Here is a 22926-nt window from a genome sequence, read left to right as displayed (position 1 = left end):
TCGATCGTTAGAGAGTGTATTATTAATTGGAATGCAATGTATGCCACTTGTAGCGTACTTAATAATAATTATTTATTAGCAATCGCAGTCTGAGTTTCGCCTACGCAGGCGCCGCGTCGCGGTTTGCCGACCGTACGACGTCTCGTCTTGCGAGCAAATCGTGTCCTTTATACAGTTAGCTGTGTTCGATTTTCCTGACGTTTGCGTTTCAGACGAGAAGAAAAAAAAAAAAAAAATACTTCAAAGATTTATGAAAAATCAAAGCTGCTCCGTCGTACTCTCGTGTACGTGCGATAATAGTGCACGCGTGTGAACGAATGAAACAAAAAAAAAAAACAGAAAGCAGAAGGGAGAGGAAAAAAGAAATTCGAGAAAGATAAAAATAAGGAATATCATTCTGTTTCCTTTTTTTTTCAAAGAGAGGCGGTGAAAAACGATGTAAAAGATATCGGAGGCACACGTGTGCAGCACCGCTGCACCGCGCGTTACACCGGAGGGCGGTTACGACGAACGAGGCAATTACGCACCGGGCGCCGCAGCACTTATACTTTACAGTCCCGTGCCGCGTGTGAACCTGTCGTCACCTTATTAGTTTTAATACCCCTCGACTGTGATACCCATATGATGTTTCCCTTTGTACTAATGAGCTGCTATTTCCTTACGTTATGATCTAATGTTGAGATAAAACAAAGCGTGGGCGCACAGCTATTCAACTGCGTTACGTTGTACAATACGTGAACACACGCGGATGGATGTGTTACACCTATAGCTGTAACGCGTTACGTTAAATAACGCGTTCGTTCCAGCGATTGATTATCGCAGACGATAACGGCTCGAGAGCGTTGGGAGAGAACATTATCGCGAGAACTAGCTGGCGAGAATATACCGTACGGTGATCAGGCAATTAGTGTAAACGAGAACAGATTGATTGAACAGTCCAATTATACGTATATGTGAACCGCGGAAGGGACTCGCGTATATATATTACAACTGCCGAAACGTCGGATCAGAGATGACAAACAGCGTGTACGAAACGGCCACTGTATCGAGTCGGACGTTGTACTCTTACCGCGCATCCATTACATATACATATATATGTATGTGGTTGAAAATTATTCCGTCCCAAGAAAAAATCCGTTGGCCATGTGGATCTTTTTTTTTTTTCCTTTTTTTTTAACCGTTCAGCTTATAAGCTCAAATTCGTGCAACTGAACGGTATTTACATACGATTAGTAGTGAGCGGTAAGCTCGTCGGTTTAAAATATCGACTAAGCTTCTCTAATTAGCGCGGTAAATCCTGTCCCTTGTATGAGGAATCATAATAATATACCGTACGTACGTACGATCGAATACCCCATGCTATATGCACTCGGATATCGAACGGCATTAAAGTCAATCCGCACGATTAATCGATGACGGATACGTACGTTCGAGATCTGAATAAAGTAGAAAGAGAAAAAAAAAAAAGAACACGAATCCTTTCGTTCCGCAAATAAAATGTACAAAGTGATCGAAATGGTTAATTAACTGCAATCGCGCGGTGACGTTGAAGAGGCCGACTGATGCAGAATCCCGTTTTGTCCCCACCAGAAAAATGTTGTTACTCCGCTCTACCTTTTGCGGATTATCGTAGTGTGCGATGTATGTACTGTTCTGAAAAGTTGATGACCAGCGAAAACTCGAAATTCGAGATGAGCCTTGCGTTTCTGAATTCGCCCTCCGAAATGAGCGTGTACCGATTGGTGCCGTTGTATTTTAGGTGTGGGCCGATTGGACTTTGCGAGATGAGCGAAATGATTTTTGCCGCTGGGCGGTGATAACATTTTATTCAACTGCATATTGTCTGAGGGGTGATATTCAAGTTTTTGAATATAATTGTTGGTTTTTGGGGTAGAAAAATCGGAATATCTCAAAGGGAAAAATTCCTAGCTCAATTTGATCAACGGATTCGTGTTCCTGGGGTCAAAATACATCAGAAAAGTGTCCTACAATCAATTTTTGAAATACTTCATTTTGGGCCCAAAAATCGAAAAAATCCAAAGGGGTACCCCTTAGAATTTTATCGATTTTGGGTCGAAAAAAAATATTTTATTTTATATGCTATTCTTATGTATTTTGACCTCAGGAATCCGAATTTAGAAGTTAAATTAGTCTATCTATAAAATTGGACGAGTTATCGCCAATTTTTCACTTTTTTGAGCATAAAAATTACGATATCTCGATAAGAAAAAATCGTAGCTCATTTTGGACAGCGGATTCGTGTTCCTGAGGTCAAAATACCTAAGAAAAGTGTCATACGATCAATTTTAAAAAATAAAAATTTTTGGCCAAAATTTGAGATTTTTCCAAGGGGTACCCCTTACGTTTTTTTCAAATTTCGGCCAAAAATTTTTATTTTTTAAAATTGATCGTATGACACTTTTCTTATGTATTTTGATCTCAGAAATCTGAATTCATAAGTTAAATTGATCTATCTATAAAATTAATCGAGTTATCCTCAAATTTTCACCTTTTGGAGCAGAGAAATCGAGATATTTCGATGAGAAAAATTCGCAGCTTCACAAATAAAAAACTATCAACATGAGTGTAAAATATAATGATGTAAAATCAAAAAAGAATTACGGAACAAGAATTCGAACGACGAATGAAATCAAATGTAGCGCGCGCGTGCTGTGCTAGTATAGTAAATTAGTAATACACGTCCTAGGTATACGTGGATACGTGCTTTCTGGGGTCGGTATATGTATGGTATATATGGAGGATATATATTTATCAGTTTCAGCGGAAGATTTGTCCTCGGAAAGTGGTGCGGCATGCCCGTGGTTCGAAAAAGATAAAAATAAGAGAGGGCTTAAAGGAGCGAACCGAACTAAAAAGTAAAATAAAAAAAAGACAAAATGAATAAAATGAAAAAAAAAAAAAAAAAAAGGGTTAAATCGACTTCGTGCGATCGCGACCGAACGTGAGACTATTTATAAACCGATGATAATTTATCGTCGCGAGTGTGATATTTATTGCCATCGATCGGCAGAGGCGAATGGCGGGTCTTATTTTTCTGCCCCTCCCGGTATCCGCTGCTTCTCTGCAGCTTTACGGCCCCCGGGACGCGTGCTAGCTGCTGCTGCTCCGCATCTCGACTACTGCGGCGGTAGGCGGTCATTGCGGATTATAAAGTACATATACGCGTACGTACGAGGGTTGTATATTGTACACAGGTATTTAATGCGAATCCGGAATCCCTTCTTATGCTGAGATTATAATGCGAGATATCCGAATGCTGCGTGTTTCAATTATAAAGCGCAACTCGTTTTATTGATCTATAACCGTTCAATCAAGCGAGATCCATCACCGATCGATCGGATCGATCGATTGCAGATATTTTGCATCCGATTCACGGTCCATCGACGATACGTAACCACCCGTACACCCGTCCAACTATATATGCAAATTGTGAAGATCATATAATGATTTGCTGCTATCGGTACCGCCTGGGGTTAGAATGATTGTACGGCTCCGTGAACACACGGGAATATCGCGGCCGTTTGATGTGTTTATCTCTCAGTTAAAATCACCAGCTGCTGCCGTTGCCGCTCGCTGCATCTATAGCTTGTCGTGTTAAGAAAATTATAAGTAATCAGCCACGGATGGGCGGAGGTATTCCCAGAGGATGGAAGCTCTTCGCGGTTTAGTTCTATGTGCTCAATTTTATCACATCATTTTCAACTCCTATGTGTATACCTGTGCCACACACCCCATTACAGTCAGCTTGCTAAATCTTATTTCCTACTGCATATTTATATTAACCCGTACTTCAGCCGTTCGTTAATTTGAAGATTATGTTATACATTATCGTACACGCATAAATATACGTGCGTGATGCATGCGCTGAAAAATGTAAGAAAAAAGATTCAAGAAGTCGAAAAAAAAAATGAAAAAAATTGAAAAAAAAAAGCTACAAGGTAGAGAAACTCCTTCGTGGCATATTTTATCGGTTGGATTATGAGTTACGCGTTATTATTATGTACCGCATTTTTTATCTTTACCTTTTTCTTTGTCTTTGCTAGCTGCTGCCGTTCGCTTCGCGTATCTTTTTAAAATATACACATGTGTAATAGCGAGTATCAGCGGTTACGTTCGGTTTACGTTACTCACAACGCGCGCGAGGAGCAAAAAAAAAAAAAAGAAATGTAAAATAATGAGCATGGAAGGTTGTTTTTTTTTTTTTTTTCTTCAAACCTGTAAAGATTCTCAAAATTCAGTTACAGCGGACATAATGATCTACGTGCTCCGCATGAATACCCGTAACCATGTCGTATACGTACATGAGACACCTGTGGTACCTGTACCTACACCTACCTTCGAAATTCTTTAACCGCGTGCGGAGAAGTCGAAACGACACAATGAGAAGAAAAGTATGAAAGTCACTAGCTGCGTTACCAGTCGCTACGTGACTATGTGGTACAGGTATAACCGCCACATGTTATTTGCATTGAAATCACGACTAGAGAACGCGTTCTGTTATTCCCGCGGACGTACATCACCTGCGCTTTCTCGTAAATAGTTATTTAGAGCTGAAAAAGCGTACATGCCCGAGTCGAGAGAAAACGGAGAAGAACGACGAAGAATTTTTGAAAAATGAACAAAAAGGATATATATATATATACGATAAACGAATAAATTCCTCACCTACCCTTCTCGGTAATAAGAAAGAAACGCATTCTCGGTAAACTTTTTCCTCTAATGGATAATATTTTTTTCTTTCTCTCATTATTATTCCAGCGACAACTTGTACCGATTAACTTTAAACCCTTTGGCTGTCCTCGAGCACGCATCTTGGCCAGCACCGCCAGAAAAAGCATCGACGTGTCAGGATAAAGGGCAGAGTGCCGACGACTGTCACAATTATATCAAGGTGGTCCTCAGCAACGGAAAACGTCTCTTCGCCTGTGGAACGAACGCATTCAGTCCTGAGTGCACGTGGAGAGAGGTGAGAAACAAAACTGGAATCAATAATCTGTCGAAAAATTTAATTCTGCCGCAGACGTCGCGTGATGATTTTTCTGTCGTTAATTTGGTTTTTATTTTATTTATTTTTTTTTTTCCCACCCCGTTTCACGGATATAATTTACGGTCGATTCGCGACGAGTTGGCCTTAGCCCGTCATATAGTGGCGATGATGTATTACAAGTCGTGCATATAAGTACACAGCGACTGTACATTATTACCATTTTATCTCTCTTTTTATTTATTTTATTATTTTTAAAAGTTCCACGGTTAATTTCTCCGGCATGTCCGAGAATATAATAACGAATCGGTGCAACGGGTGAGATTTTAACGTAGATGAGCGAGAGCGCCGCAAGTATGGTAAAATACTGTTCGATGATAGTCGGCGATATCATCAGTTTTCTCTCTGTACCTACGTGTACCGAGCTATGTAACATCATCTGACAACGTCCTTGCGGTGAATGCAGCATACGCAGGATCAAGGAAAGTTTGAGTCTGATTCCTGCCATTGGAACAAGACGAAGAATAAGAGGTAGACGGATCGATGTGCTTTGTTGTTGGATAGAATGAGAAACTTCGCGTATAAGTTGCAACGCCGTTCACATTCACCGTACATTATGTGTCCGTTCGTAGAGGAGATATAAACGAGATAAATAGAGAGGCTGGAATATCTGTACCTTTTATTCACTCCTCGTACACCTTCATACGTTTATATACATGTACACCTATAAATACACCTACTTACCACTTCGATAGACTAATCGACTTATACCTGTATCATTATTTGCTTCACTGCACCGCTAACAATATCATTATACATATACGAACCCGTAATAACAGCGGTGAAAAGTTTTTCGCTCGAACGCCCTTTATTCGTGGATGAAAAAAAAATAATAATATTTCTCTACAACGTATCGTCAATGTTAATTGTTGCTAAAGAATCACGACGGATATTTTCGTCGTTTTTTTTACAGATCGAGAACATAACCAGCGTTACCAATCGGATGACCGGAGTCGCCATGTGCCCTTATTCTCCACACGCGAATGTTACCGCTTTGTTAGCAATGGGACCATCGGGGGGATTGTTCGCCGGTGCTCCGACTGATTTTGCAGGTGCTCATCCGGCAATATACAGAACCTTGGCCGCTCCGACCTTAAAAACACATCAGTACGATCCGAAGTACGTTGAAAAAGCGAGAGAAAAAAAATTTGATAAAACTTCTGGTTACGTAAGAGTGCCGATTTATATATATTTATACGCTCATCGACCTTGTATCTTCAGGTGGTTGAACGACCCGCAGTTTGTCGGAAGCTTCGAGACGGATGATCACGTTTATTTTCTCTTCAGGGAGTCTGCGGTCGAGTACATGAATTGCGGCAAGGTATGTACAAATGTGTCTGACATTTAGACGGTTAAACGATCCTCCTCGCAACTGAGGATAGACACGGTGGTTAATTCGGTTCGGTAAATAATCGTGTTCACGGTTACATAATTGACTTGTAATTGTCATTACGTGGTATACGGGAGAATGCGGATCGTCACGTCATTAAAATTTTTCTTCTTTCCATTTTCTATGCCCACACTAACGTAAGCTGAAACTTTATATCGCCGGTTCATCTTATACGTGCGAAAGACTTGGTGGAGATTGTTTTACACGTACATAGGTGTACTTGTAATATTATATTTTATTTTAAACATATCATTATCATATGGTAAAGGCCATCGCGTACACGTCTTATAGAGTCGTCGTCTTTGTAATATAATTGCATCGGTTTATCGGACAGGTGTACATCACCGTGCAGTTTACAGATTGGATCTATCCGTTATAAATTATTGCAAATTATTTCCAGTCGTGATGGGGCGATGCTGATTATTCGACCTTCGCGTCAAATTTTTCTTCTTCTCTTTTCTCTTTTCTTTTTATTTCGTTCAGATTTTTGTGATTAATCGTCATTCCCACGTATTACCCGCAACGCGATGATTTATTATCATAGCGGCGAAGCACACGTACAAATGAAACTGTGTATTGAAAAAAAGAAAACGAGTTATTATTAATTATTATTTTCGATCGAACCTGCAGAGAATCTATTCGAGGATCGCGAGGGTCTGCAAAAACGACCCGGGTGGTCAGACAATAATGCAGGATAATTGGACGACATTTTCGAAGGCTAGACTCAACTGTTCGTTACCTGGAGAATTCCCATTTTATTACGACGAAATACAAGGAGCCGCTTATCAACCAGAGGAGGGAATAGTCTACGCAACTTTTACCACACCGACGTAAGGATATGAAAATATAAAGAATAATCGCGATAATATCGTAACGATAAGAGTGAACGATATTATTTTTAGCGTCACCTCCGCGACTCAAATTCATTTCCTGCTTCGAATCAGCCAAGCCGAATCGCACGTGCGGTCTTTGACTATTGATAGAATCGATCCTTTATTGAACTACCGTGGTTCGAATATCAACGATCCGCCTCGCCACCCACGTAGTGAGGGGATAAAATTTCATCTGTAATTGAAGCAATTATCAATTTCGAATTAGATTACGAAGAATCAAAACTTGAGCCGTGATTCAACGATAAACGTCGCGGCCGATCGCGTGTCATCGTGATATCTGATTACGCGATGGTAAAAATAGCCGGTCGCGGTCGGCATTTGATCAAATAGCCGGTGCTTCGGCTTTGGCTTTGGAATTCGTTGAGTTTAGTTAGTCGTGATTATATCGTCTGTCCGTACAGGTATGCCGATGTCTAATTATCCGGTAAAACTCACCTGCTGTTACATTCCCTTTCAGTAACAGCATACCCGGCTCCGCTATCTGTGCCTTCAACATGTCAGCTATCGTCGCTTCTTTCAACGGACCGTACAAACATCAGGAAAACTCTGGATCGGCATGGGAAAGAAGATCAGTCGCGAATCGCAACAGACAATACTGTGGAACGGCTACGACCAACGCTGCCAATCAATTGCTCGATACCCAGAGATATCAGCTTATGGACGACGCTGTCCAAAGCGCGACTTTGGAACCCCTGCACACGACGATCATGGAAAGGTGGATAAAGAGAACTTTGCCGGATTTTTAATCTCTAGCATTTTTTTATGTCTTCGTTTCCATTCTACGTTTTTTTTTTTCTCTTCGACTTATTCAAGGTTCACACACATAGCCGTTGACGCCACTCCGACGAAGGTTCACCGCAGTGTAACCGTTCTGTACGTGGCTACCACGGAAGGGCTTATAAAAAAGATTTCAGTTCTACCTCGAACTCAAGAGACTTGTGTACTCGAGGTTTGGGGTCCGCTACCCTCCACCCTGATGACTTTGCAGTTTCTCAAGGACACCCAGAGTCTCTACGTCGGGATGGAGAACGGTCTTCTCAGGTAATGACATACCGTTTGTCGACTCAAAATCTCGTCAAAATCTTTTTTTCAAGACGTTTATTCTGAGTTTGAACCCAAATTATTTTTTTTTTTCATCCGATGTTATCCAGAATCCCGGCAGCCCAGTGTCACAGACATCGAGGTCGTCAAGCCTGCGTTAATTCCCAGGAACCTTACTGCGGATGGAACGACATGACGCAAAAATGCGCTGCTATACCAGCTCACGCGCACCTGGACGGTCACTGGATCCAACAAGCCACTCACTGCCCCGTGTTAACCGATCCAGTCGATGGGGGATGGAGTTCGTGGAGCTCGTGGACACCCTGTCAGCACGGAACTGCGGCTCAAGACTCGCATTCTTATCACGGACACGGTTACGACGACAGTAGAGAGGTTGGTGATGTTCGATATCTCCGGGGAATTTTCAAGTTGAAATATTTGACCGAAATTCGATTCTTCCAACCGAATTTCAACCGCATAAAATTAAATTCCTTTTTTCGTCTCACTTCCAGAGCACCGATATGTGTATGTGCCAAACCAGAGAATGCAATAATCCTCCTCCAAAACACGGAGGTGCAGGTTGCGAGGGTACGAAAGTGCGGGTGTCAAATTGCACGGTACACGGCGGTTGGACCGCGTGGTCCGCCTGGTCCGAGTGTTCTCAGACTTGCGGTTTTGCGATGAAGACAAAACGAAGGACCTGCGGTAACCCTGCACCCGCTTTCGGAGGAAGAGTTTGCGTCGGTCACGACCGCGCTGAAACGGTATGCCTCGGCGTACCCCCCTGCCCTACCCCAGCTAAGGCTTCGCCACCCCCGGTAAATGGGCAATGGTCATCTTGGGGCCCGTGGGATAAGTGCTCCAGACCTTGCGGAGGAGGTAATTTATCAAGGTTTTCATCAATTTCTCGTTGATCGCGCATTTTTTTCAAAAACAATTTCCCTCCCATAAAGGAACTCGCACGAGGAGACGCGACTGTGATAATCCCCCACCTTCCGATGGTGGTGCCGAGTGTCCTGGTTGTGGTTTTCAGGTGAGTAGAGTATGAAAAAAAAATCTCGGTTTCAATTCATGCGGGTCGCAAGGAAAATTTCGGAACATGTATCGTATATTTTCCATCAGGTCGAAGACTGCAACGTTCACCAGTGCGACGACGAAAAACGTTCTTCCGCTATGACACCGTGGGTTCCGGTGAATCTGTCGGCTTCTGGTTCTGGTTATACGGAAAAACGCTACCGTTTCAGTTGCCGTATCCAGCCGAAAGATCCTTCGGGGCTCAGGGTTCAAATGGCGAAGGAAGAACGATTTTGTAATTCGGACGGTTCCTGTCTGAAAGCGACAGGCGCGGGAACCAGTGACACCTCCGAAGACGGATGGGGCGAATGGTCCTCCTGGACATCGTGCTCCAGATCCTGCGGAAAAGGCGTCCAGCACAGGGTAAGACCTTGATTAAATAATCTCGCTTCGTTAATCCAGCGAGTCTTTGCATTCATAACGTTTACGCTGCAATTTTCAGGTGCGACAGTGCGAATCTCCGGCTTGCGAAAATGCGGAGGCGATTTCCGGCGATAGCTCGAAGCAGACAAGATTCTGCAACACGCAACCTTGCAGAGATTCTTCGGGTGGGCAGTGGTCATGCTGGACGGACTGGTCGGAGTGCTCGGTATCATGTGGGATCGGAGTACGTTGGAGATCGAGAAAGTGCTTGGATGGGTACGACGAGGATGTCGAGAACAGGTGCGAGGGGCCGACCACTGCTAGAGAATCGTGCGAAATGCCGAGCTGCGAATCTCTTCGCGGATGGGATCAGTGGAGTTCTTGGAGTTCGTGCAATTCAGCCGGACAGCAACACAGAAAACGAGTTTGTCTACAAGAACCTTGCGCCCAAGAACGATCCAGAGAGTCGAGGGATTGCTTACTCGACTGGATGGACAATGGTGAGTGTCGTGCGGGGATCGCTTACATCTTGTCGAATTACTTCAATTTTCTTATCTTTCCGACGTTGAGTTTCAGACATATCGAACGCGCTTCCTCGTAGCGTCGCTGCAGCCGGCGTTTCGGTTGGCGCGGTTGTGGGTAGCTGCATAAGCGGAGTTATAATCGGGATAATAATAGCCGGTGTTCTTTGCTTCGTCTATCAGAAACGTCGGCAACCCAGAGTCCCTGGAAGTCCCCACTACATCAGCAAACAAAATCCTTACGTGACCGTTCCGCTGAAAGAAGTGAGTTGATCTAAAAATTCGGAGGTTTTTTAATGATATTCTGATTATGAATTTATTTATTTTACTCATTTTTCAATCCTTCTTTCAAGGTGAACACCAAGAGGCAACCGAGTTTCTCCGGAAGTACAAACGGCAACGGTACCCTTCGTACGAAAAACAATCCGAACGTGAATGGCGGATTGGGAAGTCCGAAGTTGTATCCTAAGGTCCTGGACTACGAGTCGGCAACCTTGAAAAGGAATAGCCACGGTCAACCGCACATAAGAGCGGACTTGGATCAAGACATGTACTACTGAGGTGGAGTGCCGTGGGTTTTACCGCAGAGGAAAAAATCGCACGTGATTCGCTGCAATCGCCGTAGAAATAATCAGGCGAATCGGTCCAGAAGTACCGTAAGGTATACGCAATTAGTACGAGTTATGGGAACTTGCCGCGTGGTCGATCACTCTTCAGTGAATGAGTAAGGATTGAAATCCAGCGTAATGAAAAACGCGAAATTTCATTTCTAGTATTAATAGGCCTCGGGGTTTTTCCCGTTATTTTCGATTCCATTTATTTTATTGTCATTATTTCGTTTCTGTCCGATATTGTACAATTGCTGACAAACGGCCAGCAACAAAAGGCTGTGCAAATCCAACCAGTACGGTAGAGAGTTCTATTGGATTTGTTTGACAATTCACGTCGAGGGAAATGAGTGATACGAGTTAGGAATTCTAAACGACAGTCTGACACGAAGTGTATGATTTATACACGTATGCACCATATACGTTTTGGAATAATAAGTGCCTTATTAAAAGTATAGCTCTTAGATTTTAATTATCGTTACATATTGCGAGTAAGTATTCTACTTGTGATTAATAGTTGCTCAATATTGCGTGAACGTCAATATTAATATTAAAATGGAGAAAAAAAAAGAAGAAATAATACAACAAAGTGAAAGGAACTGAAAAATTAATCGCAAGGGAATAAAAATAACGTCTTAATATTATTGACAGCTAACAAATAATTTCATCGATCACATTTTCTCGATTAACGAGACAGTTGGAGATGGCGGAGAAAAGAAAAATAATTATCGATTGATTCCAATTCACGGGCATTCAACGGAAAACATTTGTATAAATATTCACAAAACTCACCCCCTCTACTGATATCCATTATTATTATTACATTGAGGGCACGCGATGGTAGTCAATCAATAAATCGACCAACTGACGGAGTATTGTTTCGCGATATAATATATACGGTTATTATAGTATGTAAATAGATGTATGAATCATATTATGTATTTAATGAACAAGTCAGAGAATCAAAAAATTTATATCTGTAAATATCATGCATCTCTATAAAAAACATTATTAATATCGTCATAGTAAAATAGATGAATATGAATATATTTTGATGTAGTCGTTTATTCGAATTTAGATTAACTTTATCATCATACGAATGACATTATTGTGCCATCTCTCCGCTCTATTTGTATATACGTTTATCACAATATTGTAGGTATTATCAACGTGACGAAGCATTTAAAATGTAGCGAGTGAAAATGGTGCCTTTTAAGCGATACATATACTATTTTAAGGTATTATCATTATTACTATCATTACTATCAGAATAGTTAATAACATTGTTATCAAATTTACTTTTTCAGATTCAAGTATACAGAAATGACTCATATTGAGTTACTTGTATTTTTAAGAGAGCTAATATCTTTAAGCATATACCTATATTGATGGATCTAGTAGATAGAATTTATACTATGCATCGTAATATAACTCCCGGTAAAATATCATATTATATTACATCTTTAGCCTTCCCGTGAAATACCAGTAATATTTTATTGTATCGATATCATGCTGCCATTTAGTTTCAGATTCTTTTTACGTGCTATCGTTAGCCTATTATTTTATGTACCCCATTCGCTGTTTATTAAAAATCCATTTTCTATACATTATGTTATTCACAAAGGTTATTCGCCATTTTATTTTCCAAAAATCTCATTTTCATCACCTTCTCCGGATTCAAATCAATCGTGTATGAATTAACGTATTATACCATATAATATTACCATATAAACTGAAATGTAACATTTTTCAGAAAATGATCTAGACAAACTAATAGCTTAGAGATCTTTGCCGAATTTTTCGATTTGCTCGATAACGAAATGCATTGACGATTCCTTTGCTTCTGGGCTGCAGGTTACTACCATCCTGAAGAAATTTCCAAAACCTTTATGAGACAATGGGGTGTATCCCACCATCAGGGATCCTTCCATGACCATTCGTTCTTTAATTTTCGGAGCAACTTTGTACAGTTTGGACCACCATTCGTCAGTTTCCTCCAGGCCCCTGAGACTGGGAGGGATGTACCTGAATATTTGAGTAATAAAAATAATAACATATTCACATGAAATGATAAATACTAATCATTTCACTTGCCAAAAACAGACGTTGCTGCATTCAGAATCTGGAATGACTAGCCGGAAACCTTCGCGAATCGATATTTGTTTCTGAAAATATTTGGAAACAGCCATCGCGTGATCGATAGATCTTCTCAGACCACTCGTCCCTCTGGCCTTCCACATCAGCCACAATTTCAGAGCGTCTACCTGCGATCATAATAGATCGGTGAGATTTGATAATTGTAAATTTACGGAAAATGTGTTTTGACTCTCTACCGACCTTTCGTCCGCATTGAACACTTTTGTCACCCGTATCCCATGAAACATCGTAGAACTTGTCCTGCTGAAACAGGTACCTAGCAGCAGCGCTGTTTGCGCGATGCAAAGATCCTTCTTCTTTTACTAAGAACAACGAACACTGCAGTGGTGCTCCGAGCAGTTTGTGCGGATTCCAGGAGACAGAATCCGACCTGGCGAATATTAACGAACGATCATAAAATTCATACCACCCATCAGAAGATACCAATAACATACAATTCGACGCCCGTCAACAATTTTCGGTACTCCTCGGACAGCAGTAGAGTTCCACCAAGGCAGGCCTGAATTTGAAAGAAAAAATGACGACGAAATAATTGTTCTTTCGGCTGGTCAGATTTTGAACTTCAAAGTTACACTAACGTCAACGTGGAACCAAAGGCCCTCAGATTTGCAGATCTCAGCGATTTCTGACAGCGGATCGATCGCCCCTAGGACCGTAGTACCCGCGGTTCCGTTTACGAAAAATGGCAATCTTCCATCCGATCGGGCCTGGGCTATCGCTCTCTTCAAGTCTCCAGGGATCATTCGGTCCCTGTCATCCGTTTTTACCTGACGTGGACTACATATTTTAGCGCACTTTTCAAATTGCTAATAATTTCTTAACATTTTCCCGGTAAATTTAATCTACGGACCTGGTAGACGGAGTCGGTTCCGAGTCCGAGCCAATGGGCCCCCTTTTTAATCGAGTAATGGGCAGCCAGGCTGGTGAAACACGCGAGAGGTGGAGACCCACTTAGACCTTTGGTCTTCACATCTGGCAGCTTCTTATAACGAGCCATAACCATTCCGTACATATTGGCGATGCTTCCACCGGGACAAAGCATACCATCGCCTACGGGGGACGGAGGATATCCCACAAGTTTCAAGGCTGCATTGAGCACCTCGCACTCTATAAGAGTGAATACCGGGGCCACCTCGAATGTATACCTGCAATTATCCGACCGTAATTATGCCGGACGCTAGATAATGTATGTAATAATGTCGCGTACGGTGTTTTATATGCAAAAACAAAGAGAGGAGAAAAAAAAAAGATTGAAATTAATGGGGGAGAGGAAGTAAAACTTTTAGTCGGACTCGGGTCAATGACTTTGGCGAAGGAATACAGTCGCAGGTAAAATAGATATCGCTGGTTTTTATGACAGGTATTACTATCGTAATCTCCTCGCACCGTTCGTAGCGTTTCAAAGGATGATTTTTATGAGTCAGCTTCTTACTGGCTTGTATTGAGAGCTTCGGTCAGCCAAGCACCGACTAATCCGTATATGTCGACGCCGCCGTATAACTGATTATAGAAATGAGGATTCGAGGTCTTTACGGAATAACGAACAATTTGTCTGACCATCTCATCCAGCTGCTCTGGTGTGGCAGCATCCTCGACGAGATCCAACGACAATTTTTTCTGAAAATCGGGTAGGAAAATTTCAAAATTCAAGTCAATTGAATTCCCAAAATAAAAATACTTCGAACTGAACTCTGTGATAAATTTGTCGTAGCTTCGGGTTCATCTGATATTTTTGCGAAAAATGAAACGTTCCAATGATCCAAAACTTTTTACTGAGACGGATCTTGAGAAAAATACACAGCTATAATCTGCTGAGAGCAATGCCCTACGGCAATGCGTAATGAATGGACATAACATCAGCAAACCACGGCGCAAAATCACGGTCTGTAGAAACTGCGATACGTTGCATTGTCTGCGCATCAAGTGACAGGGCAATGCACCGTTCGAAGAAGATTACACGCTAGTTCTTTTCCTTCCGCGCGACGTACGCATTCTTTAAGATATGATGAATAATTGTTGCCGTTGGCGGATTGGAAAAAAATATTTTGCAAAAATGAAAATCACAAACATAATTCATTCAGGCAAGTGAACAGACAAACTTAAACATCTTTTTTTCCTTTCTACTCGTTTTTAACAGCACGATTTTTCTTACCTTGAGCTCTTCGGGGTGCACGAACTCAACGATTCGGTTATTTTCGGACTGATCCAGGACCTTTTCTTCGGCGAGGATCTTCAGAAGTTCCTCCAAAACCTTTAACGCCCTGCCATTTACTTCAATCGCTGTCATCTCGACGGCTCTTCTGTTCACAACTGAATAGTCTATCGACTCCTGGTTAACGAGATCTGAGCTCCCACTTCTTCGTCTTCGTCTTCTTCTTCCTCTTCTTCTTCGTCTTTATAGTCTTGGCTTACGATCAGCCCGGTGGGTACGATCTTATAACACTTCTCTGTAAACGTTCAGCGTCAGAAGCGTACATGCAAGTGAATCGTGTGTTCGATTCACTATTTTTTATCTTTTCTAAGTTTTTTTTTATTCATAAAGCTTCGATGACATCAGATTAATTACTGATAAATCAACGGAAGAAACGGGAGCAGTTTATACGTAGTTCGTGTGAATTATACGCAATCTATTGCGATAAAGTAGAAAGTCGATAATTTTTCATATTTTATTTGAAAAAATGATTCAGGTATTAAATTAATGTAATGATTATTCTCTAGCTGCAGCTATTGTCAAACTTAATCGCTATAATTTTTTTGAGATCAATGTTGAATCTGGAACAAATAAAAAACAAGAGCTATTAAGATCGGTTCGAGACTCTGCTTCACAGTCGTATAAAGAAGAAAATGACTTTTAGATTATGACTCGGGGTATATATTCTCGTCATTAATAAGTTGCTCGTCCACGAGCGCTCTTTGCAATAAATAATCATGAGAAAAATAATTATCCCCGAAAAATTGAATTGAAAAAAAAAGAACCAGCCACGCTACAAATGTTTTGTTTCTTTTTGTTTGGTTCGGTAGGACTTACGGTGGACGGCAAAGTGGTCGTGGGTGGTTCAACCGGTAATCGAGGCACTAACCCTCGCATGGAAGCCCACTGACCTTCGCAGAGCTCGTGAAAGGACAATTGAACCAGAAGTCTCCCACCGAGAGCACCTGGACCACGACATACGGCACCAGCTCCGTAATCCCAAAAACTGGATTTGTTGCTAGAAACGGAATATCCCCTGGGAGTAGCCAGGTACCTCTTCCTCAACCATCCGGCGAGATAAGCAGCACCGCAGTCGCAATGCCATGGATTTCGCTCCAGCCGTAATTGCCGGATGTTCGGAATTACGTCGAGAAATCGCGACGGCAGATACGACAGGTGGTTCGCCTCCAGTTGCCTGATAAAAATCAGACGAGATAGAGAATCGGGCGTGATTTTTTTCTCGGAACATCCGAGACACCCGCCACGGTTTTTTCGGTGTACAGTTTCCTTACAGTTTACGGAGACTCGGCGTGTCCTTGAGAAGATCCGAGTGCACGTTTTTCAGGTGATTCGCGTGAAGAAGTAGGATCGTCAAGTTTGATAGACCTTTGAAAGCGCCAGCGTCTAGTGAAATCAAACTATTCGCATATAGAACCAGACGTTCCAAAGATCTGACCGGAAGAAAGAGTCCAGGTGTAATGCTCTTCAGTGAATTGTGGCCCAGTTGGAGCTCCTTCAGAGAGATCAACCCCTCGAAAGCTTTCAGATCGATCTGTGGAAACAAAAAGTGAAAGTTTGAAACCGATTGGTCAGTTCATTTTTCTTCTCACTTGTATCTTCTCTTCGATAAATAATTAGTCGAAAGTCGGGGAATTATTATCGTTCGATAAGCATTTCAGTAGCTGCTGGTGCAATACAAGTTTGAAAAGTCACTCGGCTCGCACGTAACAGTTACAAAAGCAGTTTCTCTTGACACGAAATACTATGTTTGGCGTATGCATATTGCAGGTGTGTAACGTAAAATATATCCAGTGCGAAACACGTTCTCCGATTCATCGGGAGAACCGTACTCTTCGATACAACGATCAGTCCTCGGATGATGATTACTTGAATCCCATAAGGATCCTGTTTTTAGAATTGAAAAAATCAAAAACTGAATGAACTCACATGTGCTATTCTATTGGCAGATAGTTCGAGAACTAGAAGATTGGCCAGAGGTTCGAAGAGTCCGTTCTTGATCCTCGTGAACTGATTACCCCTCAGATTTAACTCGGTGAGATGAAGTTGCGCGGTGAAAAATTCAGTGGGTAGATCTTGAAGTTTGTTCTCTTCTAGTCTCAGGGATACCAAGTTACTCAAATCGTGTAAAATTGAACCCGGAAGTGTTGAGAGCAAATTATTGATCAGGAGTAACTCTTCGAGTTCCCTGAGACCGTTAAAAACGCCCGAAGGCAACGTTGATATTCGATTTGAAGAAAGGTCCAAAATCGCGAGGGTTGTTGTGGTGAGAAACAGCGCTGCTGGTAAGGTACTCAATTTATTGGAAGAAAAATCTCTGAAAAAATATGAAAATCAAATCCTCGCTAATCACCCGACAAATTCAGATAAGGTCTTACAAGATATGCAATCGTCGCATTCGAAGTAACTGATTTTGGTGCAGCTCTCGCAGAAGGTTTCTGCTGAGTCTTAGATGGGTCACCGCGTGGAGGGAGAAAAAAAGATTGAGCGGCAGGTGTTCGATCTGGTTGTCGCTGAGATCCCTGTAAGAGAAAAACAAATGGAAAAAATCAAGCGACGTTCTTCGTTCCATCTCTTTAAAAATCAACTCACAAATGAAGGAGCTGCGTGAGATCCAAAAAAGTGTCCCTGTGCAAGGCAGTGAGCTGATTGCTTCCAAGGTCCCTGTAATTGATGGAAAAGGTTGTATTTTTTTTCTGAATTATAACGAGAGATTCAGTATTCCCGTGTGGCTCACAACTTGAGGAGATCGTTAGGGACGAGCTGCGTCGGTGGAACGTCCAAGAAGTTCCTTCCCCAACAGGATATGGACCTTGTTTCCGGTCTGCATCTGCACGGGCCCTCGGCACAGACTTCCCAGTCATCTGGTCTTCCGCTGATTTGCCAAACTACACATAGGAAATGTAGCTGGACGTTATGTCTAGTCGTTTGTCCTGGGGAAAGCAGTGCTCACCCGGCTGCTCTACGGCTCTTAATCTTCGTTCGATCCGCGATATTTTGCTCTCCAATTCTTCGAGGTTTGTCGTTGGCGTCGTCGTTTCGTCGAGACTAATTTCAGCGCACTCGGTCGCAGCATCCGGGCAAATTCGACCCCCGGAACTGAGGGATATCCTCAATGTAACCTCGAGGAAGAACAGCAGCTTGAGATTCATGACTTGGCCGATACGCTTAAGAAGGTATAACCGTCGAAGGGAACGTGTTGCGTGGGTCGTTCGGGGCGTACTGAAGTCTGGCAGCATCCTCATTATCCATTTATTAATAACGATGGTAATTACGTTAATTGAAGGGTCAACAACAATTGCTACTAACTGACAAGAGTCCTTGTAGTGTTTGTTCAACACCCGACTCAATCGACCGACAGATACGCGCCGATCCCGCAAATTCATTTGTCCCAATCATTATGGCAAGCGATTCAGTTACAGCTGCAGCCCTTACGTATATCATATCAATCTTTCCCAGGGATGGACCGGCAGACTTTTCAAAAACATCTGCGCTGTAAATGTGGATTTCTACACGTCTGAAAACTGGCTGTAATCAAACGACCGATGCCTACGTTCATTGTTTTCTTCTTTTCCTATCACGTTCAACACGATACAGTTCTAAATTTAACGTGTTTTATCCGTATAATATTAATTTATCAATTTTATGGGGCTAACTATGTCGAGTCAAAGCTCTGACGTTTTCTCTGAAGCGGGAACTTCATTGGGAGACTGGGGGAAATTGCCATACGTAGCGCTGGCGTTGATCTTTTCTTATCTACCGGACCGCGACAAGTTCAACGCCAGTTTGGTTAACAGGTATACACTGATTTGAATCAGCTGCACTATACGGTGAGTTCGGAACATCGCATAATTTTTGTGCATGTCGAAGAATGTGGGGCGAGGGTTTTTCCTGGCCAGGAAACTGGCGCCATCGGGAGATGATATTTTACGGTGCTTGCGAGGACACCGTAGCCAAGGAAAAAGCATTTGCCGATCGATTCGGGGCTCAGTTGAAATCCCTGAGGCTGAGGTGTTGGAGTCCTGCGCAAGGACCAGCTCTGGATATTTACTTGAGAAAGGTGGCCGAGGTCTTGGACATAATTTCGCTGAACTCCTCGCTTCGCGAGCTCCACGTAAGGATTCCAATTTCACTGCTGGGAATCACTTTTCTTAAAAGACGTGTGGTTCCAGGTGGCGGATGTGGAGGGCCTGGGGTACACGGACGACGAATTGATAACGGTCTGTTGCACTGTCTCCGCATTCGCCCCCCCCCCCGAATCGAGAGTCAAACTGATTAAATCGAAGCGATTTTAATTTCTAGGTAAACGATCTTCTTTTCGAAAGCGAACGGAGGGCGGTGGGAAAAGCCAGAATGGTTATCATTCTGGAAAATCTGATCCAGTGAGAATCACTTGAAAATATCAGCCGCCCGAGATTTTCCTTACATGAATTTAAAATTTTACTCAGAAGTCAAAGTGAGCTGCAGGTTCTCGATCTCCAGGAAGTCGATTGTGCGTGGGAGGTCGGTTTGCGTCTCGTAAAATCAGCGGCATCGTCAGACGCGGCGGAAAACACGCTGCATACTCTCCTCTTGTCCGGCACATTCAATGAGCTACCTCCCGGAATGACCGCTTCCTCCTCGCCCGATTACATCCGAACAATGTCAACATTTCGTAAGCTCGCCTATCTTCGAATGGACTATAGATGTCTGAGCTGCAAACTTCTCGACACCCTTGGCACCTCTTTGGGCGACTACTTCCGCCGATTTGCTATCCTATGTTCCGAAGACGATGGCCCGGAGCTTCCGAACCTGGAAGACGTGACTTGGAAGACCTTGGCTTCGAGATGTCCATTCCTACGGGTTGAATTGACGATAGGTATAAGTAGGGGCGAGAAACCATAGCTTTTGATCACCCGACAGAATTGGTTGATCGGTTTATGTACAACGGAACCATTAATCGAGCTTTCCCGATGACTCTAGAAGGGAATAACAGGAGTGTCGGGTGGAGGAATGCCCTTTTGAAGCCAGGCATGCCTCTCGTGTCTCTCAGTTTGGACGGTGAAATGTCCCGTCAACACTCGGAGTACTGGGACACCACGCCAACCCTGGAGTTGCTCTTGAGGGAGTACCGGAACACTCTTGGTTTGTGTTAACGATTGAAAATTGTTAAAATTATTTCGTCACAACAAGTGATGGTTTGACAACCTTAGAGCATCTGTCGCTTGGCGTCAGTCATCGGACGATGAGTATGACGGCCGAAAAATTGACCGCGGAAATGGTGTCCCGAGCTTTACGTCTGAAAAAATTAAAAACCCTGCATCTTTCGGGGCCGATAGATCGCGAAGCGGTGACGACGCTCTACGGGTTACTCGATCGGTCTCATGGGGCGAAAAATCTCCAACGAGTTACTTTGACCGTCTGGTGTAACAGCGAAGAAGAAATTGACAATCTTTGGAGGGCCAATCGAACGGCGTCGCAAAACAGGGTCTCTAAAAAGACCGAAGTTCGCCTGATCCCGATGCTCTAACGACAATTTTGCTAATCTTTCTTCTGTTTTTTTTTTGAATTCACATAGACGCAGGATGAGGTATGAAGGTGCTGTACAATGATAGAATCTTTTGTATTTGAAAACTGTTTTTATTTGTACACGAAGGAGAACAGGTAATTACTATGTGTATTCTACAGAATCGAATGCATGACAGATATTAATGTTATTGCGCGAGGTTGGGTGCTAAGGTGTATACATGTACAACTTATTAATAACGATAATTTTAGTGAATCCGTTTTCGGCATAATACATAACATGAATAATACTCTTCGAGAATTTACCGGGTGATCAATAATTTACGTATACGTCATTTATGACAGCCTGACGCCACCGGCTCCGGCGCATTCTCCCTTATTTTTAACCGTCAGTTCTGGAAAGAGAGTAAGAAAAATTAGAATCAGCGATCGACAATCGATAACGATCTCATTTTCTGTAATCCTGTGGTATACTCACTAGCTCCGGACTCGCAGTTGTGAACCTCCATTGCGCAAAGACTGCCAAAAGTGACGGGTTTGACGTTTACGTCTGTAGCGGAGTGGGCGCAGACGGGTTCGTATAGGTCGGCACAGGGCTTGGCGCACTCCTTCTTGGTCTTCTTAGCGTCCTTTGCGGCCTTGATGGCGTCCTTCACGTCCTTCGACGCCGTTGCTGCTTCCTTGATCTCTTTCGGTTCCTTAACATCCTTGGGAGTGACGGATTTCTCCGTTGGCAAGGCGTAGACAACACAAGCGCAGAGGAGAACTGAAAATTCGTGTGAATTGGATATTTGCGGATGGCAGGTTTGCGATCGTTGCTGTTCTGGTAATTATCGCTCTACCGTTAACTCGTGAATTTATTAGTACGGAAAGGTGACCGCTCGACGCATTCGATGCGTCACTGTGTCGCTGCGATTCTATTGTGTGGATTAAGTATTCATTTGAATTTTAAATTGAATGATTGCCCCGCTCAACAGGATAATAATGATCAGGCGGTGAGCTCGGACTATACGATCGTCGGATCTCGCGGTGATTCTATCTAAGGACGTAACGTAATGCTTCGTAACATTACTACGTATTATCCAATCCCCGCCACGGGTCCGGTACTACAAAAGCAGATCTTACGCCCGTGATGAAATATTACGGCCGACAAGGTCGCTGCGTGTCACTGAGAAAACCATTACCTCCGACAAACAACTTTTCCCATTACTTTTCCCTCCGATATCACGGCGATTTAACGCGTTATCCGATCGAAAGAGATCAGCGTATGAATGATTGAACGCGATCTCTGACGAAAATGCAACTTCGCTCCGGGGTGAGCGATCGGTGGATGCAGTTTTTCCGACTCACCGAATGCAATGGTGACCTTCATCTTGTTAAGCTCACTCTTTTTCGGTAGAAAGTCTGACTCGAATGCACGTGCGAATTGCCGTTAACTAAGAGATTTAGGAGTTGACTATTCTATCTGGTCCAGGGCTCTGGTATATAAGCGAGTGGACGCCGGTCATCCCCACCTGTATGGCAGTCGCCGCAGGATTACGTCCCCGTCACACGGTGTCGCGCGTAGGCGCCTGCTTTAGGACCGCACGGATGCTGATAGGCACGAATGATCCGCAAAATGCTGCTGCCTACCACGTCTGTTCGTATCCCTCGTTTATTCGGCCGCCTTGGACAGCCAATTTATTCATTCATTTATTAGTTATTCCATTGAGATAAGTACCCCTAGGATTATTAGATCACGCGATGGAAATCTACTAGTCGAGGTACCGACAATTACCGGCCCTAGAAGTCTCACAACAAATTATATCGGACTCTCGTGTGCACCGCTATCGCCGAATTTAATTTTTCACCATTCACTTGGGACGGATATTCGTAATTATATTCTTCAAAACGCGAAACTCACCGCTACGAAATACACAGTCAAGGCTACAACAACATCATTCTATAACTCGCAGTCATTGCTCCCCGGCTTGACCGCCTCTACTTGCAAAGATTACGCAAGACCAATTCGCGAAATAAGCCTTTCTAAGTCTCCTCGTGCTTTTTCTTTTTTTTCACAAACTTGTTTATATACGATCTGTGCAACCGGGCTGTCGCTCA

General features: G+C 42.9%; 5 protein-coding genes across 10 annotated transcripts in view; 2 read left to right on the top strand and 3 right to left on the bottom strand.

Moving 5' to 3' along the window:
• LOC105684171 (semaphorin-5B) overlaps positions 1-12560 on the top strand; it is a 65787-nt gene extending 53227 nt beyond the window's left edge. For all 3 annotated transcript variants that reach the window (XM_012397331.3, XM_020851286.2, XM_048659989.1), the window contains 13 exons: positions 4780-4987; positions 5979-6184; positions 6287-6386; positions 7086-7285; positions 7806-8063; positions 8162-8389; positions 8500-8782; positions 8902-9268; positions 9343-9422; positions 9512-9826; positions 9906-10326; positions 10403-10611; positions 10701-12560. In XM_012397331.3, coding sequence (XP_012252754.1) covers positions 4780-4987; positions 5979-6184; positions 6287-6386; positions 7086-7285; positions 7806-8063; positions 8162-8389; positions 8500-8782; positions 8902-9268; positions 9343-9422; positions 9512-9826; positions 9906-10326; positions 10403-10611; positions 10701-10907 — 3082 coding nt within the window. In that variant the 3' untranslated portion in view covers positions 10908-12560. The remainder of the gene's footprint in view (positions 1-4779; positions 4988-5978; positions 6185-6286; positions 6387-7085; positions 7286-7805; positions 8064-8161; positions 8390-8499; positions 8783-8901; positions 9269-9342; positions 9423-9511; positions 9827-9905; positions 10327-10402; positions 10612-10700) is intronic.
• Positions 12561-12567: 7 nt separating this feature from the next.
• LOC105684159 (cysteine sulfinic acid decarboxylase) lies at positions 12568-15587 on the bottom strand. The gene is made up of 8 exons (XM_012397317.3): positions 15265-15587; positions 14545-14729; positions 13963-14257; positions 13691-13879; positions 13547-13611; positions 13293-13482; positions 13050-13219; positions 12568-12980 (listed from the first exon to the last, which is right to left on the bottom strand). The coding sequence occupies exons 1-8, from the start codon at positions 15397-15399 to the stop codon at positions 12734-12736; spliced, it is 1476 nt and encodes a 491-aa protein (XP_012252740.2). The 5' UTR covers positions 15400-15587; the 3' UTR covers positions 12568-12733.
• Positions 15588-15704: 117 nt separating this feature from the next.
• On the bottom strand, positions 15705-18707 carry LOC105684166 (leucine-rich repeat-containing protein 15-like). Of its 3 annotated transcripts, none has more exons than XM_048659991.1 (8): positions 18275-18707; positions 18059-18209; positions 17914-17985; positions 17700-17843; positions 17251-17638; positions 16596-16855; positions 16215-16498; positions 15705-15884 (listed from the first exon to the last, which is right to left on the bottom strand). In XM_048659991.1, exons 1-8 carry the CDS (start codon positions 18705-18707, stop codon positions 15856-15858), a joined length of 1761 nt encoding a protein of 586 aa, XP_048515948.1. In that variant the 3' UTR covers positions 15705-15855. The 3 variants fall into 3 exon arrangements, with proteins under 3 accessions (XP_048515948.1, XP_012252749.2, XP_048515947.1); XM_012397326.2 differs by having other exon boundaries at positions 15728-15884; positions 16141-16498; XM_048659990.1 differs by having other exon boundaries at positions 15728-15884; positions 16141-16498; positions 18062-18209.
• A 259-nt stretch (positions 18708-18966) lies between these two features.
• LOC105684162 (F-box only protein 39-like) lies at positions 18967-21131 on the top strand. 2 transcript variants are annotated; one of them, XM_048659997.1, is made up of 5 exons: positions 18967-19118; positions 19192-19435; positions 19494-19541; positions 19624-20179; positions 20284-21131. In XM_048659997.1, exons 1-4 carry the CDS (start codon positions 18967-18969, stop codon positions 19705-19707), a joined length of 528 nt encoding a protein of 175 aa, XP_048515954.1. In that variant the 3' UTR covers positions 19708-20179; positions 20284-21131. The 2 variants fall into 2 exon arrangements, with proteins under 2 accessions (XP_048515954.1, XP_048515952.1); XM_048659995.1 differs by having other exon boundaries at positions 19192-21131.
• Positions 20920-22334, bottom strand: LOC105684163. The gene is made up of 3 exons (XM_012397322.3): positions 22177-22334; positions 21305-21592; positions 20920-21221 (listed from the first exon to the last, which is right to left on the bottom strand). The coding sequence occupies exons 1-3, from the start codon at positions 22196-22198 to the stop codon at positions 21163-21165; spliced, it is 369 nt and encodes a 122-aa protein (XP_012252745.1). The 5' UTR covers positions 22199-22334; the 3' UTR covers positions 20920-21162.
• Between the last annotated feature and the right edge of the window lie 592 nt (positions 22335-22926).

Source organism: Athalia rosae, chromosome 1 (assembly GCF_917208135.1).
Source record: "Athalia rosae chromosome 1, iyAthRosa1.1, whole genome shotgun sequence".
Classification (NCBI taxonomy): domain Eukaryota; kingdom Metazoa; phylum Arthropoda; class Insecta; order Hymenoptera; family Athaliidae; genus Athalia; species Athalia rosae.
This window is presented reverse-complemented; position numbering and strand designations above follow the sequence as displayed.